This window comes from Trachymyrmex cornetzi, unplaced genomic scaffold (assembly GCF_001594075.2).
Source record: "Trachymyrmex cornetzi isolate Tcor2-1 unplaced genomic scaffold, Tcor1.1 scaffold83, whole genome shotgun sequence".
Classification (NCBI taxonomy): Eukaryota; Metazoa; Arthropoda; class Insecta; order Hymenoptera; family Formicidae; genus Trachymyrmex; species Trachymyrmex cornetzi.
The window spans coordinates 2,611,947-2,633,979 of NW_017300169.1; the positions used below are offsets into that span (position 1 = coordinate 2,611,947).

Here is a 22,033-nt window from a genome sequence, read left to right on the forward strand (position 1 = left end):
GCTTTCGATTCCAGCATCGGTGAACCGATGGCGTCGTTTCGCTCCTCTCGACTGAAAATTAAGTTGAAGGTTGAAAACGTATGCGCGCGTATATCCGGTGCGTACGTTTAAGGTCAATGCACGCCTCGATATTCGGTGGAGAACGTAGAACCCGAGGGACTGAGGGACTCATTGACAGCGTAAAACGCGATGCGCGATAACGGTGTCGGTGTCAAATTCACGACATTCCGTAGCTGTCATCGCGGTACGCATTTGATCCGCGCCTACTGTTAGTTGTTACGAGCGCGTTTAGAAGGATCTAGTACCGTTACGCGACACGCTCGAAAACGAGAGAGAGCCGTCCGTTGCTCCGCTCTCGGCTCCGCTCTCGGCTCCGTTTAACTTGCGTTAAACGCACGATAAGGTGCCGCACCGCGCCGGAGCGAGGAAAACAAAAACTGACAGCGCGTTGCTCGCTTTCGCGAAACGTAAAAGGCGAAGGGAGAAGGAAAGAAAGAAAGCAAAAACTAACTCACCGAGAATCGCCTGGAGGGTCTGCTCATCCCCGTCCCCGATGACGTCCATGCCTCCGTCGTCGTCGATGGACGCCCGCCACGGAACCCGCGTCCCTCGTCGCCGTCGCCGTCGCCGCCGCCGCCGCAACCGACCTGATCCTGCGCGAACTCGCTCCACCTCCTCTCCTCCTTCGCTCGGAGATCTCTTCGCGTACAAAGTATAAACTCCGCTCGCTGCTTGCCTTGTTCTCGCTTCTCTCTCACGCACTACTTCCTCGCGCTCGCGCGCGATTCGCACGGACGATCGGCTTATATGCCAAATACCAACTATGGATATCGCGGCACCATCGCGCGCGCGTCTCGGATGTACGCGATATCGGTTTCGCGCAGTTTCGCGGGTCCAGATGAAAACGCGCACACGCGCGGCACACGAATACGACGCGCGCGTTCCGCTTTTACTCGCGGGAACGCGTACCGCGAATAACGAGTATAACGACGACGAGATAGTCAGATAGCGAGCTGTACCACTGCCGTCGTCGTCGCCGTCGCTGCCGCTGCCGCTGCCACTACTCCTGCAGCCTGCTGCGCCAGTACGGAGCTATTCCGCGAGTCGCCCGTGTCGCGGACTCTAAATCCGTGCCCGCACACACACACACACACACGCACGCATCACTCTCTTTCACTGCTTTGTACGTATTCCATGAGTCACAGGGCCGGAGTCTTTTGCGGAATTTCCATACCAAGTGGATTTATGTAAAAAAGAAAACTTCTATAACAAACGAAGTTTCATTGTTAAATAACGATACGGTTCGTTTTGAAATATAAACTTTTTTCCGTGTCTTTTTTATAAGTATTATCTTTCTTCTTTTAGCTGGATGAGATCTTACAGTTTGTCGAGATGGTAAAATTATTTCTGCAACTTGTAATAAGTGTTTAAAATCTTCCAACAATTTTAATTCTCCGCGCGTACAATTATTTTTTCTTTTTACAATAATTTAACTTTTTTGATACCATAAAGATATATTATATACATATATTACAATTGGATGAAACGTATATAATAAGATGCACAATTAAATCAAAATTATTAAAATTATTTATGATAACGTAAAATAAAAGTTATGAAATTTGTGCTAAATATCGATAGTTTTACATAAAGTTACTTTATAATTATTATTTCGTATAAACACAAAAATAAAAATGTTTCTCCAACAAAAATATTTTACACGAATTCTCTCAGCTCTATATAAAATAATTCCAAAAATTAATGGAACCTGCATACTTTTTATTCGCTGTGAATTTCGTTTAAATCGTAATAAAAATGCCAAGTTTACGGAGGACAGTATTATCTATAGTATACAAAAACGTTGTTCGAGTCCACCGAGGTTTGTAATCGTAGCGCATGCTTATTTATCTTCCAAGAATGTTTCACCGGCTCGCTAAGAATGAGAGTGAAACAAAAGCAGAGCCGAACAAGATGGAGTAACTTTTAATAACATTTTTTTTACTACAGATGACGAGACTCGAGGTAGGAAAGAAGAACAAGTCGCGATCTCTTTCAGTCGAGGTGTAAAACGACGTAACTGAGAATCTATTACTTTCCACAACAATTCACTGCTTGTCGAAATTCTTAGAACCGTGAGGTCCGGTTATCGCTGATAAAACATCGTCCGTAGGTGAAGACAGCCCTGCGAGGCAGCGCTCGATCACGTGATCGAGCATAGTCTCGTTCGAACGGCCGCGCGCGAGCGTCAATCGTTCGTACGAAGTGGAATCGCGTGGTCCGTTTACGAGAATTCGACGCTATTGTCATCGAGATTGTTTGAGACTTCAGCGAAGGGTCGAATGGAGCGCGCGCGTGAAAAGTCCCGGTCACGACGATGCGTGTTGCGTCTAACGCGAGTGCGGAAATGTGGGTACGAGATACCGCGTTTTTCACGAAGCAAGATGGCTACAATCTGCAGGATAAAACTACTCCACGCTGTGCTGCGCCGACTTGGACGAGTGCTGATCGACGGCGGCGATTCTTATACCTACCACTTCCGATGGATGTAAAGATTACTTCGAGAACTTCCTGTCGGTGAGTACGAGATATAAAATTGTATTAACCTGTACTGACTATCACGTACGTGTTATTTTGAAACAATGATGCAATCTGTGCCGTTTTACATTTTCGAATTTTGTTTCGAGCCTAATCTACAATGTGCTCTTTGCTTCCTGTTTCTTGCTTTTTTTCTCTTTGCGGTCGTTTTATCGTGTCCGTTGTCTCTTTTGAAGTTCGTCATCTCAACTTTTATCTCAGGCGATGAAAAACGAAGGACTTATACAAGATAAGAGGCAAAAAAGTAAGAGGTAAAAATAAGTGGTGAGAAGCAAAAAATAGAAAGCAAAGAGCACATTATAGTTTAGACTTTAAACATTTCGATCCTTCAGTCACGGTAAAACCGGTTTTCGAAATTTTCAAAATGAGATGCTGATATATCGCATCAATCACAATGACGACGTATTTCGGAGTATTCGGAATGTATTCCTATTTTAAACTATATAAAACGACACGATAAACGACGTACAGATGTCGTAAACTACTTGCAAAAAATTTGAATTGCTAAATTATTAAAAAATTGGCTTGTTTTTTAAATGTCGAGTTGTCAACCAAAATGAGTTTTAAATAATTCCTTTTAATTAATTTTTACTTTAGTTGATGTTTGTCTCTAAAGCATTAAGATATTATAGCAAGTTTTTTTTCTGTTTGACAGTTTCAAAGAAATACGCTAATACAATATATTTTCGATGCACATCGTAAATGTAATTGCAGCGATAAACTAGGAAAATTATGAAGGTGTCGAAAGTACATGCATCTATGTGTTTATGTTGTGTGTGTAGACACTATAAACATTTATTACACCATGTAAGTACAATTGAACACCAAGGGGTTGCTAAATTATTATTATTACTTTTACCATTTATCATTGTTATTTATCATTGTTACATTATTATTGTTATCGTTTATTATCATTGCCTATTAATACATTTATACCAAATATTGTTTGTGACTTCACTCGTTCATAAATAATATACTTTGTCTCTTTTAAACAAATACATACTCTCTTAAATACATAATTTCTCTCTCTCTCTCTCTCTCTCTCTCTCTCTCTCTGTACAATCTATATACACATAATATGCTCACATATATGTACTTGTATGCTCTATACGCGCGTATGCATAAATATACGTATGTTTTTCGGAGGCATTAAATCGATAATACAAACGAATAATAAGCGATAATTGTGCGGATATATGCATGTATATCGAGGGATTTCATCGCTTTCTTTACTAGCACACGTATGAAACTGCACTACGTCTTTGTGTCCACGCGAAAGCCAGATCCTACATCTCGTTCCGCTTAATTGTTAGATTTTCGTTTATCTAGGACTAAATCGAGACACTCGAACTGGACCTTGTAATTAAAACGAGCGCTGACATGTCGCTGCGCGTGTCTTAGCGCGAGACATTATACCGTGTCTCCTGATTAGTCAGTATCGGTAAGTAACACCTCAAAATACATGTAATACATCGTGACGTATACGTCGCGAATTTCAAGATTATTTCACACTATCGAGAATTTTAGCACATATATCAATTATTATTCTACTATCTATTAAATAGTCTAAAAATGTTAGCGGCCAAAAAAGATTAATTGCATTTAATCAATTAACGAAACGTTAACGCTGTTTATTGTCATGTAAATTTGCGATAATAATTCAAATACAAGTTGATTCGAATTTTTTTCGTATTAATTCACTTACCTATTAAAATCGAAAAATGCATTATTGTGGTTGGATATTAATTTTCATTTAAAATATCGTTACGTGAAGACATTTACATTTCCAAAGTTAAATTTACATTTCCGATTTTTACATAACTATCGACTGATATTGTATACAATATTCAGATTCTTTATATATTATATAATTTATAATTGAGATAAACACAAAATAAATATTTTTCTAGGTAAAACAACACAAAAATTATATTATTATATAAATTAGTTTCTTTATAATATTGTATAATATCTTTTAAAATAAAATATAAATTTACTTTTAACTGCTAAAATTCCTTTATTATTAAGTTGAATTTGAATATAAATAATACATATATTAAATCAGTTTCAATTTGATAAATAAACGAGTAAAATTGTTAGAGAGAGCGAATATACTTGTGTATATTTTCTATAACAGCATAGTTCAATATAATTGAGAATATTAGTTGTTAATTGGATACATATAGGTATATTCGCTACAACTACGTTGCATTTGGCTCGTATTTGTCTATCAAATTGACTCTTATTCAGATTTTTTTTATCAAGCCATTGTCTCTTTCTATTTTTCTTTTAAATCATATTGCACTATTCGTATTCAGTCTTACGATTAGTCAGCTAAATAAAAGCAAAAATCATGAAGACTTAAAAATCAAGTAGGAACTAATATGAAACAATATCTAGTCGATTTGGGTCCCATAAATTAGTTCTTGTTATAACAATTATTCTCATGTGTTGCGTATCACCGATATACAGGATGTATACTAAATATGCTAAAAGATTTTAAGAGGTGATTCCTCACACTTTAAAACGAAAATTTCATATGACCATTTGCCCGAAACGGCTTAATTTTGGAGATACAGAATGACAAAGTGAAATGAAAAATTTCGCATTTAAGTTATTTTGATAAAACTTTAAACATATACAAAGTTTCATCAAAATTAGTCGAGTGGTTTTGAAAACTTTTAGAAAAAACGAAATTTTTCTTTCAACTTTGATAACCTGTATCTTTGAAACTAAGCCGTTTCGAATATATCGTCATATGAAGTTTTTGTCTTGAATTTGTATGAAGAATCATCCCTTGTAAAATCTTTTATCGTATTTATTGTTAGTATATATCCTGTATAGTCACGAAACTAATTGTCTGGACAGTGCGAACAATTATCGATAATTTCTTCAAATCGTTGTCCGAGGGTTAAAAATTATTTTACGCATGCATTACGCCATTGATAGTTCACATTTATAATTGGACAACTAATTGTGAAACTACCAGTGCCGTAATGCGTACCGTAATGCGTGGAACAACTTTTAACCATCAACTTTTGATCAACTTCCCCCCCCCCAACAGAAAAAGTTTGAAAAAAATCATCAATATAATGGCGGATTGTCCAGATAATTAATTTCATGATTGTACGTATAATATAAATACACGTATGTATACATATATATATATATGTATATGCTGTATATATGTATATATACACATACGTATCATGTTACATTTAGCTCACATTTAACGTTATATATCATTAAAGTAATTACCATTAACTTTAGCTCTTACACGCTAGGACAATTTAATAAATTTTGTCATGTATCATGTATCTACTCTATCGCGAAACGTGATAATAGCGAAGAATATCGTACATTAGTATCGGTTATATTAATACGCGCGAAACCGTTTCTACACATTTTTGTATTTAAAATTTTATTGAAACTTATAAACTATTTCCTAACACACGAGGAATGTGTGGATAATTAAATCCCAAGTTTAGTGTCTGATCTTTAGATATAAATTTTACGATACGAATCGCGAATATATTATCGCCGTATTTAGAGATTATTTCTAATTCATATTATATTTCATATTCATACTATATATTCATAACTTATATAAAATAATATAATATTAATTTTTAAGCGTACGTGCCGCACGATTCATATCGCGCGTTATTATAAACATAAATATTCTTTTTATTAAGCTATTTGTGATATCTCAGTTTTAAAAAGCACCTGCTTATAGAAAATGCACTCCGACGGTGAACCCTTTTTTTTTTACCTCTTGAGCTCTGTGATGATTGATATCAATTGTCAACGATTTGTCATGGCAGTAGAAAATGGCAGCTTATTAAACGAGTTTGAACTCGTTGAAATATTGAGATAAAAATGAGAGCGTCGGTTCACAGGCTGACATTGAGATTCATTAGAAATTTATGTTTTTTTGCGGTAAGCATATAGCCCTGCGCGAAGTGACATTCTCTTAGGCAATAATAAAGCCCCGTTTCACGAAAGAATAAGCGAAAGAAATATTTATAGTAATAGTAGTAATACGTTCATTCTCAGTCGCTCGAAGTCGACGGTTTGCTTTCCAATGTCTGCTCGAAAAGATAAAGTGCTCTATGAATAAATTCATATTGTTCCGCCGTTTGTACCATCCCTCCCCTGTCGTATCTAAAATATTAAGAATATTTGTATTTATAAAATCTACATTAAATTACATACGTACATATTTAAAACTTATTGCTTTACCTCATCTGGCACAAAATACCCAATATATCGACATTTCCGTCTCTTATAAGTTGATTCATTCCTATTCCTATCGCTATAAAACAACCGGTTCGTCCTATACCCGCGCTGCAGTGAACGACCACTGGTTTTGGCGAAGCATTTACCTCCGCGGCCATACTAACAAGCGCATCTGCAGTTTGAGGTACAGCATGGTCCGGCCATGAATCATACCTGTTGATACATTTTAGAATTTAATATATAAATTTCTCTAAAAATATATTTATATATATATATAAATCTCCATAGTTCTGACGGTATATCCGTTTCTCGTATCGATATAGTTAACGATAACTGTGAAAGATCCAGCTTGTAAGCGATTATTTACGTCAAAGGGAAAATACGCTTCGCACTTTGGTTTGGACACTTCGTACAATCTAGTTATCATGACGATTGCAGGAACTTTTTCTGCCCAGATCATTTTCCAGAAGTCTGCTATCGTGTTAGCTAATGGTCCCTGTGTCGCGATGTATCTAGCATTTTCGCCATCGTATCCCTGTAAATTTTGTTTTCTATTGTAGTTTTTAATTCGTGCAATTTTTGATGATAAAACGTGCTTACGTATCATCATATCAAATAAGTTTTCTCAGGCATCATTTTATACAATTTTACACAAAATTACTATTTACATACCCGGATGTAGTTAGCGTTTATGTAACCAGCGAGCGGATCGTCGGAGGAACCTGGTAGAATCACTCTCGTTTGTAGATTGGGCAAAACAGAGCTGTATCGATTCTTCACTCCCGAGCCACAAATATCCACCTTTTCCGGTAGATTTAGTGGTACCTCCCAAAATTCTTTGTGTAATGTTCCCGTACTTTCGATAACTTTTTTCAATTGTGCTCTCGATAATACATTTCCTGCACTTAGCAAAAACTCTTCCGTTGTACATTCTCGAGTAGGAGTAACCATATGTGGCGGACTTTCAGGAGCTGGTGCCAGTTCTATGGTTAAACTTGTGCTCGAACCACGTCTTTCCAACAATCCTTTTGCTTTCATACGTATCGCTTCCGGTTTACGTTCGGGCGTTGCCAGAGACTTTTAACAACATAATACGAAGGTTATTTTCAATACGATTATTTAATATTTGTGTGAGAATAACGTTGGTAGCAGGTAGACTCTCTTACCTCGGGTAAAGAGGTCTGTGGAATTGGTCGTACTGGGTACTTGGGTGCAGATTGCTTCGCGAATGCTTCGTGAACCCATTTAGCTTCCACGGATTCTTTTGCATCTTTAGTTGATTTGTCTGGCTTACAAGTGGCACCTTCCTCGACCAGACCGTGTCGATCGCCATTTTCGTTATCTTTTTCACGCGACATTTGTTTTCGCAGCCATAACAAGATCTGTTGGAAAGTTGTAGTTATTATTATACAAACCTATTACACAGTATCTAATTCAATGATTCAATGGTAAAACCAATCGGTTTTCACATATCTATAAAGCTTTTGTCATTTGTTTTTGAAAAGAAGATGTGATGCTTACTAGGAATGTAAAAAGAATAGTGCCAGCGATTGCACAAAGCGCTACAAAGTAAGGCAAATGCCAATCTAGCCATGATAGAGTCGTCCTGGAATGTACTTCCTTGTCTGTCTGACTATTGAGTTGGGCCACTTGGAGATCCATTCCAGCATCATCCAGTCCTGTCACGGACTGCCGGATTCTGTATTAAAAATACTTTGAGATAAAGAGTAAATCTTAATATTTTGTGAAACATTACCGGAATACGATTACGGCTGGTACTGTGAATTTTTACACGACACATAAGCATTACCTGTGATGGGATCTCATAGGCATTCCCTTCGTAGAGGGCAATAAGGAGATTGGCACTAGTGTATCCTTATGCCACTTTTGTTCAGTGATTAGATAAAATTTTTCCAGAGGATTTATATTATCACTATTGTTGATTGTTGCATCATAATAATTAACATCATTTGCATGATGATGAGTCAAGGAAACACTTGTACCATCTATAATAAAAATAATAATAAAATTGCATACACAGACTAGAAGCTTTACGATATTGTGAAGCATCGTAAATATTGTACGAAAATTTTTTTCCTCGTATATAATTAAATTTTATCATTTTATCAAACATTTTGTTTAACAAAAATTTAACGTATAACTTTAACCATAATAAATATAACGCAATTTCAGCGAATAGATAACGTTGAACGAAAGAGAGAACTTATTTTACTTTATGAACAAGAAGTAAAAATAACTTGTTATTTCTGATAACGAACGATAAAAAGAGAATTGCAAAAGCAGGGGAAAAAATAAAAAATAGGATAGCGACGTAAAATTGTCCATTTGCCATTTGTCAGCCATGAATTGCAATATGCGTACATACATAAACGATACGCACGCACGCACACACGCACGTACACAGTCAGCTCGCGTCATACACTATCCCGAAGTCGGAGCATCGTGAATAAATCACATCCTGTTTTCTCATTGATGTAATAATAGCAAGCGGATATGTAGAGTATTTGCTAGCGAATGAGCGAACGAGTGAGCGAAAGAGAAGGATTGCTTTTCACACTGATGTTTGATCGATACCTTTCGTCAGCAGCATATACAACAATATATCAAGCGGCGTATTGACGTGTGATTTACGGGCACGATGCTCCGAGAATGGGGGCTGTGTGTACGGCGATACGGCCATATTGCGGCGGAGTCGAAGCGAAGCCAGGCAAACTCCTTGTCGGAACTAGCCGAGAGCCGAGAGACGCTGCTCCGTTGCATATGTCTTGACCTGGAGCTTTGGTTCTATTCATAGTGTTTCGCGATCGTTTCGCATTCCTCTCGTTCTCTCGCATAGTACGTCGGGAGTAAGCGCCGGCCAATCGAGACGGCGGCGGTCTCGTCGGCCCATTGGCGCCGGCCAACCGCGGTGTGAATGTAAACGCTTGTACCGTGTTATTCATAGGTGGGAGTTGGCGTGAATGAAAGCGGAGCACGTGCGATTAATGACGGTGAGGTTGCATTCGGGATTCGTCGGGAACGGGTTTCATTCGATATGCAGCGGACGCTGCTTCTTTTCCAAATAACTCGTTTGAAAAAGCAAAATCCTCTGCGTGCGATCACTGTTACGACGAAAAGAAACCAGAAGCGGATTGAATTGTCCCACAAATTGTCTCATCGGATTAAATGAATTACAGTCCTTCCTCAACTTGTCGTAATACCGTGGCTGATTCATTTAATCTCTTCACACGAATATCCAATTGGTTGCTCTCAAAAAGATGTTTTAAATTAAGATTGCCTTCTGAAGCTCTCGGTCCCATTCGATTATAATAATTACAATTTTAGATATTTATTACTTCAAAAATTGCAGACTTCTTCCTGAAATCGCTATATGTATATTTCCCCTTATTTTTTGTTAACTACAATTTATTAACTGAAATTTTCAAGTATTCGCGCTAGTTTCTCCGTTGATCTCAACGATAGATAAACAGCCACAAATATCTTCCTAAACATCTTACGTACGTATTCTTCTCAAGAATATAGCGATGATTCACGAAACCGGATGTTCATATTTGCCGTTTACACTCAAGCATATCACATTCCACTAGAAATCCGCATTATTTGTGTTTTATACCTTTCTTTTTGTATACCTTTTTAACATCTTTAGTTCGATTTCGTAGTACGATAAAATCAGATAATAACTTTATATAATTTTCAATTTTATATATTGTATCGATTCTTTTTTTAGTAAATAACAAATCTTGATACTTTTTACTTACTGTCTACAGTACGATAATGGCAAGCGGCAATCATTGTAGTAGCTAAAAATCAATAAGCACACCTGCACTGAATGTTCGACTTCGCGTGTCTCGATTTCACACTAACGTAAATAAATTACTCTGTCGTTTCAAGATTGAGAAACATGTTTTAAGACTTATCGAAAAATTAGAAGTGATATATCATATGGCTATTGAGAAAAATCTCTTCTTCAAACTCACGCGTTTGTGATTTATATTGTAAGACGCAAGAAAAAAAATTTTCTAAACACGAAAATTGGGAAAATCTAGTATACTGTATCGTATTCTTAAACGATGAAAAAGCTTGGACGAATGTTAGAGTAGCTCTCGCGCTGCTAACTGAATTGATCCCCATTCATCCTTCCACAGGAAGCTTACGAGTTTTCGCATAGAGCGCACGCACTCGGGGATCGATACACGCACTTGCGTAAAATTATACGTTACAATGATTGATCGAAGAAAGGAACTCAAATATTATATATGGATAATTATAATTTGATTGTTTTTTTTCATAAATTTCTTTAACAATTAAATAATAAAAATTTTTGAATTTAAAAATTTTGTATCGAAAAATATCGATAAGATTAATATTTAGCGAATAAATATAAAAGATATAAATAAGGTCTTGGTAAAAAGTAGTGTCTTTTCATTGAGAAAAATAATTTTGCTATGAACGCAAAGGCATTGCAAAATTTAATTGTCAAATTTGTTTGTTTGTATCAAATAAATTTGCATATTTGATCAAGATTTTGCACTTGTTGCAAATAATTTGCTATCTCTACATTTGCAAATGGAATTTGCCGTTATGACATAGGATTAGTGTTTATCAAATTTTTTCTTTCCGTGTTTATTTTTTGATAAATGGCTCTTTATCTCTCTCTCTCTCTCTCTCTCTCTCTCTCTCTCTCTCTCTACTTTTTTCTTATTCCTCATTATTATTGCTGTTTTACTTTTTACTATTTTATATATTTTTTCTTTTTCTATTGTACTTTATTTTTCGTTAATGTTCTCAATTACAAGGCTTGATCTAGAAATGAATGCTTTTATCTATTTATCTCTCTATTTCTATGAATGTTTTGGAGTGAATTATTTATTATGAGAAGAATACACGCGAAAAAAATACCATCGAATCGATTCTTAGATTTTAAAGTTTGTAATATTTTGTCGTAACTTATATAATATAAGAATCAAATTATTTAATTCATTGTATGTACAATCGTAGAACAGAATAGTCCCTCGTAAAGTCGCAACATATATTACTATTAGACATAAGTCTATTGATTCAAAAACTATATCTGTGCTTATGAACATGTATTCAATATATTTGTAAACTATCGAATACATTTCGCATTAGCCATAATTGATAGATTACTCGATCCATTTAAGTCTCGTCGTCTAATTCATATTAAAATATAAACATATAACGAAGTTTAGTTATTTTCCTTTAACAAGAATAGAATTCAATCGTTTAATTTTTGTAAGAAAGAGCCGATAATCGTATTATTTTTTTCAAAGAGCTGATAATTATATTATTTTCGACGCAGTGTATAATAACGATATTGCACTTTTACTGATAACACATTGAGATGATAACGTCGAAGAAACACACATACATTCGCATTTGCATTGATCATATACCTTGCCGAGGCGAGTGAGAAGAAGGTCCTTCTCTTCCTTTCGAGATGGTCTGTTACGTCTCGTTAAGACGTTATCGTGATAGACAGCATCACCCTGCGCACATTGACATCGTGGCAGACGATAAGATACGATACGTAGCTCCGCAGATAAATTTCGCGACTGCGACGGATCGGACTCGCGTCGAACGCATCTGAATGGCGTCTGAACAGATTGCAAAATGACGGCCAACTGCATTCACCTCTTTCGCGTTGACCGCGAAGGGGTAGCGAGGGGATGGAGTGCAGCAGACGCGCGCATTCGTGACACGGATACGATTCACTGAGCCACCCTTCCCTCTGTAACGGTACGTGGCCTCGCCCCTTGTATGTATGTACGTACCATCGCTGCATCCAACGATACCCTTCATGAACGACGGTGATACGATTCATCGGGAAAAATTTTATCACTAAATCACTGCCCTACCGAATCTTCTTCGAGATCGTTAAAACTATTGAATTGTGTTGCAATATTGATTTAATCTCGTTTATTTGAGATGTTTATGATTTAAAGTTTCACAGTGGAAGTTTATATCAATTTATTTCAATTGAGAAATCCATATTTATCACGAAATTTAACTCTAGAAATTGAATAAAATGCCTCACATACATTCACAATTCCAGCATTGATTCGCCTTCCCTTTCTATGTTTCCAACTCGTTCAATCGTCTCAATCCCCGTTCAACGAGAAGTAGTATTTTCGTAGCAATAATCGCTCTATATTGCAATAATTGTAATCAGAGATATAAATTTGTGTATTTATTATTATGTATATTAATTTTCTGTTTTATAGCTTAAATGAGTGGTATTTAATCTTTTCTCCACTTAATATTTTCTCTATTATTTATGATATTTATTACTCCTTTTTACATATTCGTTATATATCTCTATTTTTTTCAAACGTCCACCGAAACACAATCGCAAGAGAAGAGGAAGCAAAAAGAGAACGATAGAGGGTGGCAAGGTTAAGTAAGAGCAAAGAGGAGGGAGCGTTGAATGAGAACTTCTAGGTCGTTGAGAGGGTATGGAGAGAGGGAGATAAATCGGCCTTCGTAACTCGGAAGGGTGAAGAAAAGAGACAGAATGTAGGCTAGTCTCGTTGGCGAACAGCGTCCCCAATCGATACTTACGCAGCAAACTTCTACGCCCTCTCGTTCTGTTAATCTTTCATTTTATTACATTTTATTATAGTTAACTAATAAATACGTAATTTCACAAACGAACCAACGACAGAGATAGAGAAAGAAAGAATCAAAATGCATTCACACTTTCTTATTTACATTTTTTGTTACAATTAATGAAAATAATTAGAATTGAATACGTATTCCTAACTATTTATATTAGATAATTTGTGGACATGATAATGACATTAATCTTGTACACGTGACAGATTTAACGATAATTATATGCAAAATGTATTCGAAGTTGTTACTTTCTTAATAAGAAACGTTTAAATATATTGATGGAATTATACAATGTCAATTTTCAATTTAGTCTTTATTTGTACTTTCCATTTTTTTATATTTTTATTAATGACACTCGATATCGATATTTTTATTTTTGCAACACATGGTAATAATCGAACGTAATCATTCGTAACAGTTTATTTAATCAAATCCAATGATTGCACATGAGAAAGCTTAGCTTTAGTAATATTCTTGGACATTTACTTTTCACAAAAATCACATTTTATGTAGTAATATCATTTAGTATATAATTTTTACTATATATAATTTTTACTATATACGTAAAACTTATTTAATAGAGAAAAATAAAATATCATAAACAAAGACGCGAAAGGTGTAATTTTCCAAGTGTCGCTTGTAGAAGCCTTTTACTCCGTTTTGTTGAAGAATAGATGTTTTTTTCTACATCTCAAGATATTAAAAAATCGTAGACAGCTACGTCATATCCGGTAGCCGAGCTATAAAAAAAACAATAGTTTTCGATATACGTTTCATTTAAGCGAATAATCAATGATTTACAAAGAAAAACTTGAAACATAGTAACAGTCGTAATGGTGAAATAAGTGAAAAGAAAACTTTGTCTACGAGTCTCAATTTACGTATCTAATTTGTATTTTTTAACATTAATGAGACATTTTATGCTACATTTATTCTTTCATTATACTTATGTATATTAATGATTCGTAATTAATATATCTTTACAATTTTTTTTGCTATAAATAAAATGTCATCTCACACATTATTTTTTAACAACAGATTCTTTGATAATCAATTGTCTCTCAGCGAAAATATCGGGATAAATTATTATTTATTAGATTTTTCCAATTATACTATCTTTGTAACAGAATATAAAATTAAAATTTTATTAAAGATGTTTTGACTGTACAATATCAGTTAAAAGTATTAACCACAAATTCAGCTAAAAACCAATATCAGCCAACAATTTTTTGTCATAAATACCCGAAAAAAAAAAGTAAAACTAATAAAACTAATAAAAAAATAATAAATAATTTAAACGAAATAATTAAACAAAATAAGTTGATGAATGACTTTATGTAGCCATTGATCATATTTTGCTGCAATTTTAGATAAATATAGCTTTTGAACGAGTAAGTAGATTGAAATAAACTTTTGCATGAATTAATATATGCGATAAATTTAATTTAATTTGTAATGCTAAGATTTTATCAAATTTGCAGAAAATTACAATAATTTTGTACAAGAATTAAGACTGACAAGAAAATCAAATAACGTATAAACCAATAAAAGAAGTATGCTCAAATTTTGCACAGGTATTCAAACGTAATAATAGAACAAGCTGAAAATTTTATATTTTTGATAATGCTTTGAGATATGACACATACATCCTTAAGGTAAACTTTGCTTAATGTAAATGGACTGAAAAGAAATGAAATGAAATTTAGTTAATCGGTTTAGTTTTCGAGAAAGTAAATATAGTTTCAGTTATAATTTGAAGATTATTTATATTTTAATATTTTGCCATGAAAAAGTCAAAAAGGTCTGATATTCTATTTTGGGATATCCTGTATTCATATTATAATTTCTTTTTAAAGAAATTGGAAGTTCTCATGGTGAGATTACATCTATACAATAGCAATTTTTTTCGTTATTGCGATGAGATTCTCTCGTGTGGCGTAATGAAGAGAAACAGACATGAAGCGAGTATTCACATCGTTTTGCTGGATAAAGAGAAACGTCAAAGCTGCGCATACGCAATGCGAATATACCCGTGCAACCTTCAATGGGCTGCCTACCCATTCGCATCCGCTCGCAGGGATTGAGCTCTTCCATTGAGCAACTTGGCTGCTTCCGCTTTCCGTTCATGCGTCTGTCTCCTCTTCTTTTTTCCTCCTTTTCTCTCTTCCGTTCCACGTTTTTTCGATCGTTTTCCTCTCTTAGATACGAGTCGATACAAGTTCCGGTGACCCAATTCGATGAATGATTATTGCACAAAGAGTCTAGAATTCGATATCCATATCGCAAATTGCTATTAATGTGCTTATCGGGGGAGATATTGATCGAGTCCCGGTTTTTCAATGAACTGTACTGCCGTTGCTGGTGGCAGTACAAGGGACAAGGCGATACGCGACCCAGAGCCGACCACGGCGACCTACTTTGAGGCTGTGACGTTGAACGGTCCATTCACCTTGCAGCTCGTTCAGAAATCAAAGCACGTGCCATCATTGGCACTTATGAATACACGCCGGGACAATTTCTACGAAAAACATATCAAATATGTACGTACCATGAAATATCTAATGTTTATTGTATCTACTCGCGTTATTTTATCACTCGACATTCGATCGAGACAGAATAGGATAAAAATAAGACACAAATGTTTACGAGTATTTCACGTTTATTAAATTATTCTGCTCGTACTGCTTTGTTTAAATGTCACTCCGTGGGTCGCTAAAGCTTTGATCGTTTCTCTTATATCGTTAGGAAAACGCGACAGAGTGATGAATTAGATTTTTGCCTCTTGAATGATTTTTATCTGGAAAATACTCTAAAAGAGCGAAATTTTTTAACACGTTGATATTAAACACCGATATTATATATTTCTTATTTTATAACTGAAGATTCCGGAATAACTTTATTTTAAGAGCGATGACGTTAATAAAATTATAATCATAAATTTATTACGTTAATACTAAATTAAATTATCGGGATATTTATAATTACTCTTCTTATATTATAATCGACGTTTTCTGTTAATAGTTAGCTTATATAGCATTATAGTTTATAAAAAACTCACATGTATCACGTAATTCAGAGCGTATTTTTTGGAGTGAAGTATTTCTTTTTATGAAAAGATCAGCATAGAGGGGTAGCTTGTCCTAGTAACCTAGTTTATTCCTGGGGGTTGAATAAACGGAGTTGAAGCCAGATGACGTCATTCTCGACCCCATTTCCGGTTTCCCGGTGCAACCAGTTATCCAGCTCCGTGTCCCGTTGACCCGAAATTTCTCATGAATTGAAGGACGTTCGTTCACAACGAGTCGATCTGCCGTGCATGAATGAATTTTCCGCTTCAGTATCATTATTTTCTCGTGGTGAGGAAAAAAACTTACGCTTAAAGTAGCGACTGATTGAATCGCGCATTCCACGTATAAGTAACGCGATATCTATTATAATGGAAATTTTTACGATTATCTTCATTGTAATTATTATATTCTTTATAACTTACGCGCACCTAAAAGAACTTTGAACACACTCTCTCTCTAAAAATTCCAAATCTCATATCAAGATAACATAAATTTGATAAATCATTAGCTTCTCCAAACATGTATCTATCCCGCGAGATTAAAATCAATGATTAAAATTTAAATTTTTTAAAGACTTTTCACGTATCTTCTATAGACTACGCTTTTTTCATTTTTTTAATAATAAATCGGATCTAAGTATATGTAGGATTTAATATTGTGGCACCTTATTTTGCTTTTAATACTCTACAAGGCGATATTATCACAATCGTTTTTATTTCTACGTTTACGTATTTCTGCAACGTTGCACTGCGATTTGCAAGATTGCAACGTTGCTATAAATTATTTTAAATAATTTTATTTGCGCTTGAACAATTTTATTTTCGCTCTAATCTACTTATAATTGCCCTGACCTTTGCGTGACATCGAGCCCACAATTGCTATCTCTATATGCATACACGTCTTGCCGGTCTTGCGTAATCACTATATATTGATAAGATATTAAGTCTACTTTACAACAGCCGTAAGCATAGTTGTAAGTAGTTGTAATTATAAGAATTAACCAGTCACAGTCGAACATGAGGAGAACATTCGACTATGATTGGTCAATTTTTACAACTACAGTCACTCGCGAATTACATTTTACAGCTATTGTAAACTAAGCTTTATTGTTATCGGTTAAAGATGTTTACGACATAACGCCGTCAGTTCGCGTATAAATATCGGATGACGACAGTTAACTTTCTTAGTGTTCTCGTAACAAGATATTCAAGTGGAGATACGGACTGTACAATGGAATTTTTAAGCTTCAATTTTTCAAGCAAGTCGCTTACTTTAAAGAAACGAGATGCTCTTCCAAAACCAGCTGCAAATGAAGTCCGAATTAAGGTTGCATATTCCGGGATTTGTGGGACAGATCTTCATATTTTGGAAGTATGTTAATTATTATTGTAAAAATTGTAAAAATAGGTTATTTTTATTATTGAAATTGTAGAACGTAAAAAGTTTCAATGATTCTAAATAATTATCACAATTATTTAGAATCATTGTAACTTTTTACGTTCTACAATTAATATAATAATTTTTGTAAATACAATATCATTTTTTTTATTAGCGATATTGCTTATTCGTAGGAGATAATTTATGCTACAAAAATATTTTATTATCTTAAAATAAAAGTTTCAGACAAAATTTACATAGCATAGGAATCTCATAAAATTTTTATAACTTTATTTAAGAAGAACTTCAAAAAGAACTCCGTGGGAATTTCGTACTCTACAATATAAATGTAATATAACACGTTGTGTCACATAAGTTATATTGCAGTTTATATACATTTATATTGATAGTACCTGATGTTTTATATTTCTAACTAATTATATGTTTTATATTTAAAACTAGACGGTTTATTTGATTTTTATTTTTATATGATTGCTGACTCTTACTTTGCCCTTTATTTTTTATTGTTAATTTATTTTTATAAAAAGAGTCCTTCTATTTATCAAAAGTTATATTGTGGTCGAGTACGAAATTATAACATTGTCATTATAGGTCTGTTCGCCTTGCTTACACTTTTTACACTTAAAATGAGATAGATATATATATGGCGCTGAAAAGAGAGAAAGCGAAGCTGCTGAGTGTAAAAAGTGTAAGCAAGAACAGACCTTATATGTTACTTTCAATTTGTGTCGGCTGGGCTGAGAGTTTATTTAATCAAATTTTGTAAGCTCCCTGAAAGCTCAGCAATATAAACTCCCTGAGAGTTCATTTTGTCGAATTTTATAAGCTCGCCGAAAGCTCAGCAAAATGAACTCCCTGGAAACTTAATCGGAGCTTTGTGTTGTATGGGAAGTTATAAGACACAATTAATAGTTTTATTATTTAAATCACTTGAAAATTATTTGGCAGTATTTAAAGTAGAAAAAACATATATTTCGAGTCACAATCAGCTGTTCGTTTTATTATAGGCCGATAATTGTACTTTTATTTGAACTAACGTGATTTAAGATAAAGATTAAAACTTTATTGATTATCTCATAGCGCATAATGTATTGCCTGACACACGAGTATACACATATACTGATATACATATACGTACACACTTTGATTTTGAAATAACTTATTTTTTAGGGAAGTTTTCCCTGTAAAGAGGATGGACCTCTGACTCTTGGGCATGAGTTTGCAGGTACTATTGATGAAGTCGGATCGGAAGTGACTATCTTTAAAATCGGTCAACGTGTAGCGGTCGATCCAAATAATGGATGCAACAAATGCGATCATTGTCATAACGCGAATTATCATTATTGTGCATACGGTGGTATAAATAATACCATAGGTATTTTCAGAGATGGTGGATGGGCTACGCACGTGCTTGTCCCAGAAACACAGGTACGCAATACATACAAAACACTTTCAAAAAGCCCGGATGTAACAACAGATTCTTCGACCAATTTAGTATTGATTTTTTCTTAACAAAAATATCTGAGCACTAATACAGAATGTACATTAAAAGTGCTGAAACTAATCAGCTATCGTTTTTAAATGCAATATTTTTTAATATTAAAAAATATTGCATTTAATATTAATATTTTAAGAGAACATTTGGCAGTTTTATTTACATATCATCTAAAGACGATCGGAAATATTTATATCACTCAATAAATCTTATGTAATTAAACAAAGACGGCTTAATGAACAAATCATCCATTTAATAAAAGGAGTACGGAAGTCTCATCATTGTATAATTAATAATTTCTATAAGAATTGGCGGCGATATTTTTATTGAGAAAAAGTCGACTCTATCTATATAAATTGGTCAAAGCGATATTTATATTCATCGTTAATAAAATATATTTTGTGCATGTTACCCTTCATTTTTACCATTTTTCATTCTATTTTAATCATCTGTTTCATTCTTACGTTATGATATTATATTGTTCGTTTGATATTATCGGTGTTTACGATAGATATACTTAATCCCGGATGAAATTGAAATGCATCAAGCAGTGCTGACTGAGCCGTTGTCATGCATGGCTCACGGCTGGGATAGAGTAAATCCTGTAAATGTAGGAAACAGGGTTCTGGTTATGGGCGCTGGTATCATAGGTTTATTGTGGGCCTGTCTACTTCATTTGCACGGCCTTAGAAAGACTGTCACTATTAGTGAACCGCAACAAAAACGGAGAGAACTTGCCTCCAATCTTGGTAATATAAATGATAAAAAATTTGAATGAATATGGAACATTTTAAAAAAGCTCTCCACCTCCTCTCTCTCTCTTTCTCTAATGACGATATATTTTTGTATATAGATCTCGATTATAAAGTCAAAAATCCGACGGAATTAAAAGAAGAGTTTGATTTAGCCGTGGATTGCTGTGGCAGTGCTCCAGCCATGGAAATGGCCATGTCTTTTCTGGGGCACGGTGGTCGTTTATGCGTATTCGGTGTCGCTAATCCGAAAGCAAAACTATCGATTGAACCATTTCAGGTAAACTTTAGTCTTCTAAGAGTTATAAAGTTTTAATAGTTTCTTACTAAAAGTTATAATTATTATGCAGATTTACAAAAAAGAGTTGAGCATCATTGGCGTAATTGTAAATCCCTACAGTTTTTCTAAAGGATTAGCTTTGGTGCAAGCAATGTCCGAAAATTATCTTAATTACAATAAATTAGGAATCAAGGTATTTTCTTTGTCTCAATATAAAGAAGCTCTCGACGCATTGAAGAAGGGCGACATAAGCAAAGCTGTTTTCAAGTTATAAAACAAAATTTTGTTTGTGCTAACAAGTTTTTGTACGTATAATAAAAACAGATGAAAAATATCTTCTTTTTATAAAATTTTATTACTTACTCTATACATAAATTTGGCAAAGTATATAAATGGATGGAGTTTTATCATAAGTAATATCATAAGTACAAACGAATACGATATATATATATATATATATATAAACTTTACCACTGTTATATCCATGGTATGTCTAATAATATACAGTTGTTCAGATGTATAAATACTACAATTATTATAAATATTACGAGTATCATAGTATTGAGTTTTAAATACAAATTACAGCAGCAATTAAATTAGTAAGTATAAAATTGGAAACTCGAATAAAACTGTATAACAGTGACGATCTTGTAATATGTTGTTGGCTCTGACTAATTTACAAAAAATTTTAACTTGTTTAAAAAGTTATTAACAAATGAAATGGATCGTAATAAACGTACGTATATTGAAAAACATAATTTACTGAATAGAAATTCTATGTTATTTGCAGCATATATACATATTTAAGTAAATTATTGAGTAGGAGTGGGACTCCAAAAACGATCTAATCAAAACTTAATTTTAGTTTTAAGTTAGAAGTAGATACATAAGTTTGGGTTAGGTTAGAGTTAATTTTTGGGGGGTTTGGAGGAGCATGGAACACTTTTTGGCTCCGTCACTCTCCCCTTGAAGCATATTTACTTAAAGAATATTGTATATATATATATATATTCAAATTGTTTTGTCAAAGTTATTAAAAAATAAAATATTCCTTTTATTTTCCTTTTATTTTTTAATACAACATCGAAAATCTGCGAAAATATATACTGTCGAAACATAATGTATAAGAAAGTGATTAACTTTGATTGTTAATAACTTTAATAGATAACAAACGACAGCTAAAACTTTTTAAAAGTTTTTTAGAGCCACGTCATTCACAACATTTTTTCACAAAATTATTTAAATCGGTGAGATCGGCATTGCTATGTAGTTTTATCGAAATTTGTAAAGAGTGTATAAAAACTTACTGAGATTCTTTTTATTCAAATTCCTGTTCCCTACTTTCTCTTATCAAGTTGTATATATCTATGTGATACGTTTTGTTAAAAGCGATTACGATTATAAATGTGCAATAAGTAGAAATACATGCTTGATAAAATGCATAAAGTTATGTTACATACGTACAAGTAATGCACGTATAGGTAATGTTTTACATTATACACATGTGCATAATTTTACTTCTAACATAAATTACATTTTTTATATCACGAAC

General features: G+C 34.1%; 3 protein-coding genes and 1 pseudogene across 5 annotated transcripts in view; 1 reads left to right on the plus strand and 3 right to left on the minus strand.

Annotated features, from left to right (window-relative positions):
- The window catches only part of LOC108768944 (myelin regulatory factor-like protein), a 24,466-nt gene extending 23,883 nt beyond the window's left edge, over positions 1-583 (minus strand). For all 3 annotated transcript variants that reach the window (XM_018519660.1, XM_018519659.1, XM_018519658.1), the window contains exon 1: positions 516-583. In XM_018519660.1, coding sequence (XP_018375162.1) covers positions 516-564 — 49 coding nt within the window. In that variant the 5' untranslated portion in view covers positions 565-583. The remainder of the gene's footprint in view (positions 1-515) is intronic.
- Positions 584-2,389: 1,806 nt separating this feature from the next.
- Positions 2,390-20,814, plus strand: LOC108768874 (sorbitol dehydrogenase). Its single transcript, XM_018519528.1, has 6 exons — positions 2,390-2,574; positions 17,744-17,927; positions 19,125-19,382; positions 19,961-20,198; positions 20,303-20,481; positions 20,552-20,814. Exons 1-6 carry the CDS (start codon positions 2,405-2,407, stop codon positions 20,753-20,755), a joined length of 1,233 nt encoding a protein of 410 aa, XP_018375030.1. The 5' UTR covers positions 2,390-2,404; the 3' UTR covers positions 20,756-20,814.
- On the minus strand, positions 5,810-9,660 carry LOC108768876 (tyrosine-protein phosphatase non-receptor type 7). Its single transcript, XM_018519530.1, is given in 8 exon segments — positions 5,810-6,759; positions 6,838-7,048; positions 7,090-7,369; positions 7,507-7,911; positions 8,001-8,216; positions 8,356-8,533; positions 8,645-8,840; positions 9,430-9,660. Coding segments are annotated over 8 exon segments (1,704 nt in total). The 5' UTR covers positions 9,536-9,660; the 3' UTR covers positions 5,810-6,647.
- Positions 16,562-17,817, minus strand: LOC108768875 (uncharacterized; annotated as a pseudogene).
- Positions 20,815-22,033: the final 1,219 nt, after the last annotated feature.